The following is an 8894-nucleotide window of genomic DNA, read 5'->3' on the forward strand; positions in this document are numbered from 1 at the left end:
CACAGTTCTTTAGCCTCCGGCTCACACGTTTTTGCCTTCACTCAGGAAGGACGGGCTCCAGAGCAGTGTTCCCTCTAAGCTGAGTTAGTGTGAGCCAGCTCACAGTTCTTTAGCCTCCAGCTCACACGTTTTTGCCTGCGCTCAGGAAGGACGGGCTCCAGAGCAGTGTTCCCTCTAAGCTGAGTTAGTGTGAGCCAGCTCACAGTTCTTTAGCCTCTGGCTCACGGGTTTTTGCCTTCGCTCGAGAAGGATGGGGCTCCAGAGCAAACTGATTTATGCAGCAGCCAAATCACTTGCTCATAACTTTGATGCCTGTAGCTCACAAAGCAGAATTTTTGCTCATAAGACTGCACAGCTTAGAGGGAACATTGGGGGCCAGAATGCAGGGGGGGGCTTCAGAGCATCAGGTGTCCCACTCCTGGCATTGCCGCCGCCAGCGTCTTAACACCTCCCCTTCGAAGACCTGGGGCGTGCCTCGTGAAAGAGTCGCCGTCCGCAGGCTCGGCCAGAAAGACGCCCCCGCTGAAGCCATGTCTCTTTCAGATGCCATCGTCAACGAGCAGTACACCTACCTGAAGGGGTTCTTGGAAGACATGGCCACCCCCGAGCACAGCCTCCTGATCCAAGACTGGGAGACGGAAGGGTTGGTTTTCCTGGACTACATCCGAGTCATCGAGATGCTCGGCAGGATTCAGCAGGTACACCGCCGGGCGGAGATGGCGGGTTCCGGAAAAGCACGGGCGGGTGGACATCCCTCCCGGGATGGCGGAGAGCAGAGCTTGGGGCACGTGGGGTGGGCGGAAGAGCACGCAGATCTCTTTGTATAATAGATAAGCAGTGCCACCCTCCACCCCACTGTGGCCCCACAAGCAGCTGCAGAAAAGAACATAAGAGAGAAGCCAGTGTTGGATCAGGCCAGTGGCCCATCCAGTCCAACACTCTGTGTCACACAGTGGCCAAAAATACCAGGTGCCACCAGGAGGTCCAGCAGTGGGGCCAGGACACCAGAAGCCCCTCCCACTATCGCTCCCCCCCCCCAGTACCAAGAAGACAGAGATTCCCTTTCCCCAGACCGAGAGCTCCTATCTATACCTTGTGGCTAAAAGCCCCTGATGGACCTCTGCTCCATATAAGAACATAAGAGAAGCCAACGTTGGATCAGGACGATGGCCAATCCAGTCCAGCACTCTGTGTCACACAGTGGCCAAAAAGACCAGGGGCCATCAGGAGGTCCAGCAGTGGGGCCAGAACCCCAGAAGCCCCTCCCACTGTTGCCCCCCCCTTTAAGCACCAAGAAGACAGAGCATCCCTTGCCCCAGCCTGTGAGTTCATACCTTTACCTTGTGCCTAAGAAATACCAGGGGCCATCAGGAGGTCCAGCAGTGGGGCCAGAACCCCAGAAGCCCCTCCCACTGTTGCCCCCCCCTTTAAGCACCAAGAAGACAGAGCATCCCTTGCCCCAGCCTGTGAGTTCATACCTTTACCTTGTGCCTAAGAAATACCAGGGGCCATCAGGAGTTCCAGCAGTGGGGCCAGGACACCAGAAGCCCCCTCCCACTGTTGACCTCCCGGGGGTGAGGCTGCGCACAGTCGCACAGTCAAGTCCGACTCTTTGCGACCCCAGGGGCCACATCACGCCAGGCCCTCCTGTCTTCCGTCGTGCTCCGGCGTTTGCTTGATTTCATGTTCGTTGCATATGGGACATCTTCCGACCTGAGAGGCTCACCTTCCGGCGTCATACCTTTTAGCCTTTTGTTACTGTCCGTGGGGTTTTCTTGGCAAAGACACTAGAGTGGGTTGCCATTTCCTTCTCCGGTGGATCACGTTTTGCCTGAGTTCTCTGCTGTGGCCGGTCCATCCTGGGGCGGCCCTCCATGGCATAGCCTGCAGCCTCATCGAACCACACAAGGCCCCTCGGCACGTCAAGGCAGTGATCCAAGGGAGAGTTAGTCGTTTTAGTTTATATCTGTCTGTCGGTCTGAAGCAGCGGAACAAAGTTAGAGTCCAGATGGCACCTTTAAGTCCAAGAAAGTTTTGTTCAAGGTATAAGCTTTCATGTGTATGTACACTTCTTCAGATAGAAGAGGAAGAAGAGATTGGATTTATACCCCCCCGCCCTTCACTACCCCAAAGGTGTCTCAGAGCGGCTCACAAACTCCTTTCCCTTCCCCTTCCCACAACAGACACCCTGTGAGGCTGAGAGAGCTCTGACAGAAACTGCTCTTTTCCAAGAACAGCTCTTATCAGAACTACGGGTTGCCCAAGGTCATCCAGCAGCTGCAAGGGGAGGAGTGGGGAATCAAACTCGGTTCTCCCAGATTAGAGTCCGCGCACTTAACCATTACACCAAACTGGTTCTTTATGCAGTAGCCAAATCACTTGCTCCCAACTTTAGAAAAAGAAGAAAAGAAGATTGGATTTATACCCCCCCGCCCTTCACTACCCAAAGGAGTCTCAGAGTGGCTTACAAACTCCTTTTCCCTCCCCTTCCCACAACAGACACCCTGTGAGCAGTGTTCCCTCTAAGCTGAGTTAGTGTAAGCTAGCTCACGGTTTTTTAGACTCCAGCCCACAGATTTTTGTCTTAGCTCAGGAAGGGCTCCAGAGCAAACTAATTTGTGCAGTAACTAAATTGCTTGCTCACAACTTGAAGGCCAGTAGCTCACAGAGCAGAATTTTTGCTCACGAGACTCCACAGCTTAGAGGGAGCATTGCCTGTGAGGTCAGTGGGGCTGAGAGAGCTCTTTATAGAAACTGCTCTTTTTCAAGGACAGCTCTTATCAGAACTACAGCTTGCCCAAGGTCATCGAGCCAGGTGTGAGTAGAGGAGTGGGGAATCAAACCCGGTTCTCCCAGATCAGAGTCCATGCACTTCACCACGACACCAGACTAACTCTTCTACACTGAACTGGCTCCACCAGTGGCTCCTACACCACACGTGCACACACAAGCTTCTACCCAGAACAAAACTTTGTTGGTCTTAAAGGTGCTGCTGGACTCAGACTTTGTTCTGTTAGGAGCTCTGTAAGCTCTTGGAGGATTGGCTACATTAAGGGGGTGTGGCCTAATATGCAAAGGAGTTCCTGCTACAAAAAGAGCCCTGCGATCAGACCGACATGGCGACCCACCTCAGTCTGTGCCTGCGTGTGTAGAAGTTTGTAGGCCACCATTTGGAACTGCTTGAGGACAAAGGTGCTAATGGCTCAGGGGGGGGGGTTCAGATGGAGCTGCTGTGATGGGGAGGGGGGGCTTATCCCCAGTGGAGTGATGCTCTCCTCCTCCTCCTCCTCCTCCTCCTCCTCCTCCTATTGTGTCTCCAGCTGGATTGTTCTGGGTACGAGCTGGAGGATTTGCACACCAGGGTGACGTCCCTCTGCAACAGGATCGAGCAGGTCCCCTGCCACAGCGCCAAGGACAGGCTGGCTCAGTCGGGTAAGGGTCTGCGCGCACGGTCCTTCTCGGGCGAGGGGGGGGGAGGGAGGGCCCTGGGCCTGGTTCGAGACGTCGTGGGGGCTCCAGGGTCCGACCCAGCACCGAAGCCCTGGTGTGTGGCCAGCAATGTTCCCTCTAAGCTGTGGAACCCTGTGAGCAAAAATTCTATTTGGTGAGCTACTGGCATCAAAGTTGTGAGCGAGAGATTTGGCTGCTGCATAAATTATTTGCTCCGGAGCCATCCTCCCTGAGCTAAGGCAAAAATGTCTGAGCTGGAGGCTAAAAAAACTGTGAGCTAGCTCACACTAACTCAGCTTAGAGGGAACATTGGTGGCCAGGTCAGCCCAGGGGGCTCGCTGGGGAGGAAAGCTCATGTGTGCCCCCCCGGGCCTGTGCAGAGAGTCCTCTGAGGCTTTGGCACGACTCCAGAAGGGCTTGTGATCCGTGCTCCCTGCGGAGTCCCGTGAGCAAAAATCCCTCTTTGTGAGCGCCTGGGCATTAAAGTGGCGAGCGAGCGATTGGGCTGCCGCATCGATCAGTTGTCTCCGGAGCCATCCCTCCCTGAGCTGAGACAAAAAACGTGTGAGCCGGAGGCTGAAAAACTGAGCCGGCTCACACTGACTCAGGTTAGAGGGGACCCTTGTTCTAACAGTGGCTGGGCTGTGAAGTTCGCTGGGTGACTGTGGGCAAGCGAAGGTCTCTCCGTCCAGCGCGCTTCCTGGGTGGGGCCGCCGTGAGGGTGGGCTTGCGGGTGGCCCTGGAGAAAGGGCAGGAGAGACGTCAGAACGGACGGACCTTCCACCCAGTTTGGTGTCATGGTTAAGTGCGTGGACTCTAATCTGGGAGAACCGGGTTTGATTCCCCACTCCTCCACTTGCACCTGCTGGGTGACCTTGGGTCAGTCACAAGCTCTGGCACAGCTGTCCTTGAGAAAGAGCAGTTTGTGTCAGAGCTCTCTCAGCCCCGCCCACCTCACCGGGTGTCTGTTGTGGGGAGGGGAAGGGAGAGGAGTTTGTAAGCCGCTCTGAGACTCCAAGTGAAGGGCAGGGTATAAATCCAATCTCCTCCTCCTCCACCCCGTAGCTGCAGGCAAAGGAAACGAGGCCTGTCCAGGAAGCGGAATAAAAGCTTAAATATTGGGGGGGGGGGTTAAAGACAAAGAATCTGAGCACCCCCACCTGCGTCTTCCTGTTTTCCACTCCTCGCCAGCAGGGTCCCAGCCAAGGCTCCCTCTAAGCTGTGGAGCTTTGTGAGCGAAAATTCTACTTTGGGAGCTGCCGGCATTAAAGCTGTGAGCGAGCGATTTGGCTACTGCATAAATTACTTTGCTCTGGAGCCCTCCTTCCTGAGCGGAGACAAAAACCTGTGAGCTGGAGTCTAAAATACTCTGGGCTAGCTCACACTCACTCAGCTTAGAGGGAACGCTGGAGACAGGAGGCTGGACTGGATGGACCCTCCCTGGTCTGATCCAGCAGGGCTCTTCTTATGCTCTTATTGGGGGAAGGCTTTGGCCTCCCTGCCCTGTTGTTGGCTGTCCGGAGGAACTGGTTGGCCACTGTGCGAGACAGGCAGTGCTCCCTCTAAGCTGCGGAGTCCTGTGAGTGAAAATTCTACTTTGCAAGCTGCCAGCATTAAAGCTGTGAGTGAGCGATGTGGCTGCTGCGTTATTTGCTTTGCTCCGGAGCCCTCCTTCCTGAGCAGAGACAAAAATGTGTGAGCCGGAGGCTACAAAACTGTGAGCCAGCTCACACTGGCTCAGCTTAGAGGGAACACTGTTTGTGATAACAAACTCTGAAACCCAGTCCACAGTGCTTTGCTCTTTTTTCACGGCAGGGCTCAGTTATGTGCCTGCAGAGACTTCTGTTGTCGCCTGTAGGTCGGGGTGGGTGGGTGTGTGTTTCCAGATAGAATGCCCGTCGTGTTGCTGACCGTGGGGTTTCTCCCACCTTTCTATCCCCCCCTCCCAGAGATGGCCAAGAGCATCGCCAACATCCTGCGCGTGGTGCTGAGCTTGCAGCACCCTCCGGACTCTGCCTCGGACTCCACCCCCGACGTCCAGAGGGTGCCCTTGCGCCTGCTGGCCCCCCACATCGGCCGGCTCCCCATGCCTGAGGACTACGCCCTGGACGAGCTCCGCGGCCTCACGCAGTCCTACCTGCGGGCCTTGACTGTGAGCCAGTGAGGCAAGTCTGCCTCTGGACGCGGGCAGGCCCGGTGATCCTCATTTCCGCTCGGGGCCCCAGTGTGCGGGGCTGGACTGGACACACACCCTCACCTGCCGCATAGGACCTCTTTCTGCCCGCCGACGCTCCTTGGCTGCCTCCCGCGTAACCACAGAATTGGAGCACACAGATCCGGCCGGGGGGGGGTGTCTCTCGAGCCGCTCGCCTTCCCCGGTGCTTTTTCTAGTGCTAATAAAGCCTTTGCTGCCGCCGAAGCCGGCTGGGGGTGCCCGTCGGGCCCGTGACCATCAGAATCGCCGAAGTGACGAGAAGAGTCATCGGGAGCCGCGCGCTCAGCACCACTTTCATCGGAGGGCTTCTTTTGGGCACGGGAGGGGGGGGGACGCTTGGGACGCGTCTCTGCGATTTCGGAGGGGAGGGAGCGTCTCCACCGTGCTCGTGCCCAAGGGGAGTGGGTCCGAGCCCAGCCGTGCAGTCCATGGGAGGAGGGACCTCTCCGCTCAGTGCCACGAGCCCAGCTTTGGCCAGGGAGGCAGCCCAAAGGGCCGAGCCCTCCATGGAGTGGGCGGGCGGGCCTTTTCTTCCGGGGGGGGGGGGGACGTGTGTGAGACATAAAAGGGCCTCGGGCTACCGAGAAGGGGGGGGGCTGGAGCGCTCCGCGTTGGAGACCGCAGCAGGTTTTCAGGGGCAGGGAATGGCAGCGGCTTCTGTCTGAGCGGCAGTGCCAGGCGGGCTCTCCTCGGCTGATGCCGGGACATGGCCTGCTCAGCTCAGCTCAGGCAGCAGCTGTCGGCCTGGCGGGGGGTGTGTGTCTCCCTCCCGGTGACGAGCCGCCTTGCGATGTGGTTCTGTCGCACTTGCAAAAAAGAGGGGCGGGCTTTGAGGGCAAGAGGCGGTTCGGCAAGAAGGCAACAGGAAGCCGGTCCCGTATGTCTTGTTTCCTTTGGGCCTCATAGCCGGAGTCGGAGCGAGGCGAGCTTGGGGGGAGGGCCGGGGGCGCGTGCGCGCGGGTGCGTCGAGTGTCAGCAGCAGGGGGGGTATGCATGAAGCTTCTGTAAAGGTTTTTATTAAGGAACTATAAATAAATGAATCCAGATTATTTTCGTCTCTGTTTTCTGGAAATACTTTCTAAGAAAAAAAAGAAATAAAACGTTTATAGCATTCTCCTGGTTGGTCTCTCTTCTTTCCCCTCCCTCGATTGGAAAAAAAAAAAACAGGAAAACCGGGATCGACTCACCAAAGAATATCTCCCAGCTCTGCTGCCCCATTGTCCCAAATAAAGGGGGGGAAAGCCAGTGTACAATGCCTGGGGCTGGTCTGGGCTCGCTTCGGGTTTTGCTTCTGTCCTCTCCCGAGCCCGTCACTGAAATATAATAAAGCAAGGGTGGCCAGGGGTCATTTCGTAGGAAAAGAGGTGCAGGAGCTCATTAGCATAACTCATTAGCATAACTTATTTGCATATGCCACACCCCCTGACATCACCGGAAGTGTGTCAGAAGGCAACACCCACCGCTCAGGCTCCACTGGACTGTTTTGGATTGCTAGCTGTCGGGGGGGGGACACACACGCAGATCTGCCCTTGCAGAGGAGGAAGAGCTTGTGCCTGAATAAAACTTGGTCTGAAAGGTGCCACTGGACTATTTAGGGGCCAAGGGGGGGCTCTGCAACTTACCTGGCTGCTTCTTGCTCTTTCTGAGGGCTGCTGGGAGCAGGGGGCGGGGCTTGCTGCATGTGCCCGCCCCCTGGGCTCTTTACTGCTGGAGCTCGGTTCCTGTGCGCTCCTGTTCAGTCGCACAGTCGAGTCCGACTCATCGCGACCCCATGGACAAGATCTCGCCAGGCCCTCCTGTTTTCCGCCGTCCTCTGAAGGTGGCTCAATTTCATGTTCGTTGCATCTATGACACTGTCTAACCATCTCCTCCTTTGCCGTCCCCGTCTTCTTTGACCTTCAATCTTTCCCAGCATCAGGGTCTTCTCCAGGGAGTGCTCCCTTCTCATTTGGTGGCCAAAGTATTTGAGCTTCAGTTTCATTATCTGGCCTTCCAGGGAACAGTCAGGATTGATTTCTTTTAGGATTGACTGATTTGATCTTCTTGCAGTCCAAGGGACTCTCAAGAGTCTTCTCCAGCACCATAGTTCAAAAGAATCTATTCTTCGGCGCTCGGCCTTCCTTATAGTCCAACTCTCGCAGCCATACATGACTACTGAAAGACTATTGCCACCACTGCTCTAGGCTGATCCTGCCTTGCACAGGGGGTTGGACTAGATGGCCTCTCGGGCCCCTTCCAACTCTGTGATTCAATGATTCAAAGCCTTGGAATTACATTGTGGAATTTGCTGCCAGAGGCTGTAGTGATGATGATGATAGGGTATTCTTAATTTTAAAGTGAATCAGCAGAGTATTAAAGAGGCAGAGTCCATGGTGTGTTTAAAAGAATAAAAGTGTACTACAACCCAGCATGGGATCAGTGTTCCCTCTAAGCTGAGTTAGTGTGAGCTGGCTCACTTTTTTAGCCCCCGGCTCACACATTTTTGTCTTAGCTCAGGGAGAATGGCTACAGAGCAAACTAATTTATGCAGGAGCCAGATGGCTTGCTCACAACTTTAATGCCAGTAGCTCACCAGGTAGAATTTTTGCTCACAAGACTCCAAAGCTTAGAGGGAGCATTGCACGGGATGTAAAATAACAAAGAGCTTATATACCTACATCCTTACAGCTAGACTGAAAATGGCAGAAGAGAGGCTTCTTCTCCTTGCTCAGAACAAAGAACCACAAGATGGGAAGAGAAGCCATAAAATGCTAATACTTGGCACTTTGGTCTCCAATCAGAACTAGATCTGAACTTCCCGGGCTTTCTAACTGTCTAAAACAGATTGGACACAAACAAACATGTGACTTAACAAACATACATTAACCCAGTAAATACTGAAAAGTGTTTTAACTTGTAACACCCAACAGATGGCCATAGGCACAGGTGACGTTAAAAGGGGATTAGACAGGTTCCTGGAGGGTATCTGTGGCTACTCACAGGGAACCTCTACATCCAGAGGCACTCAGCCTCTGGATACTGGTGCGAGGGGGCAAAACGCAATGCAAATCACCAAAAATGTCTTCCGGCATTGGTTAACGTTTGGCGCTTGTTGACACAGGGGGAGCCAATAGGTCAGATAGCGCCAAAAGTGGACTAGGAAAATTCATGGATCCACCCCTTTAAAAAAGAATCCCCCCTCAGGTGGGGCCCAGGAAGGCTGCCACAAGGCATGGATCCGTGAACAAAA

At 54.9% G+C, this 8894-nt stretch overlaps 1 protein-coding gene across 3 annotated transcripts in view; it reads left to right on the forward strand.

Annotated features, from left to right (window-relative positions):
* NUP98 (nucleoporin 98kDa) overlaps nt 1-6578 on the forward strand; it is a 94189-nt gene extending 87611 nt beyond the window's left edge. For all 3 annotated transcript variants that reach the window (XM_015428311.1, XM_015428313.1, XM_015428312.1), the window contains 3 exons: nt 544-698; nt 3321-3432; nt 5400-6578. In XM_015428311.1, coding sequence (XP_015283797.1) covers nt 544-698; nt 3321-3432; nt 5400-5614 — 482 coding nt within the window. In that variant the 3' untranslated portion in view covers nt 5615-6578. The remainder of the gene's footprint in view (nt 1-543; nt 699-3320; nt 3433-5399) is intronic.
* Nucleotides 6579-8894: the final 2316 nt, after the last annotated feature.

This window comes from Gekko japonicus, unplaced genomic scaffold, assembly GCF_001447785.1.
Source record: "Gekko japonicus isolate JY-2015 unplaced genomic scaffold, Gekko_japonicus_V1.1 scaffold3321, whole genome shotgun sequence".
NCBI lineage: Eukaryota > Metazoa > Chordata > Lepidosauria > Squamata > Gekkonidae > Gekko > Gekko japonicus.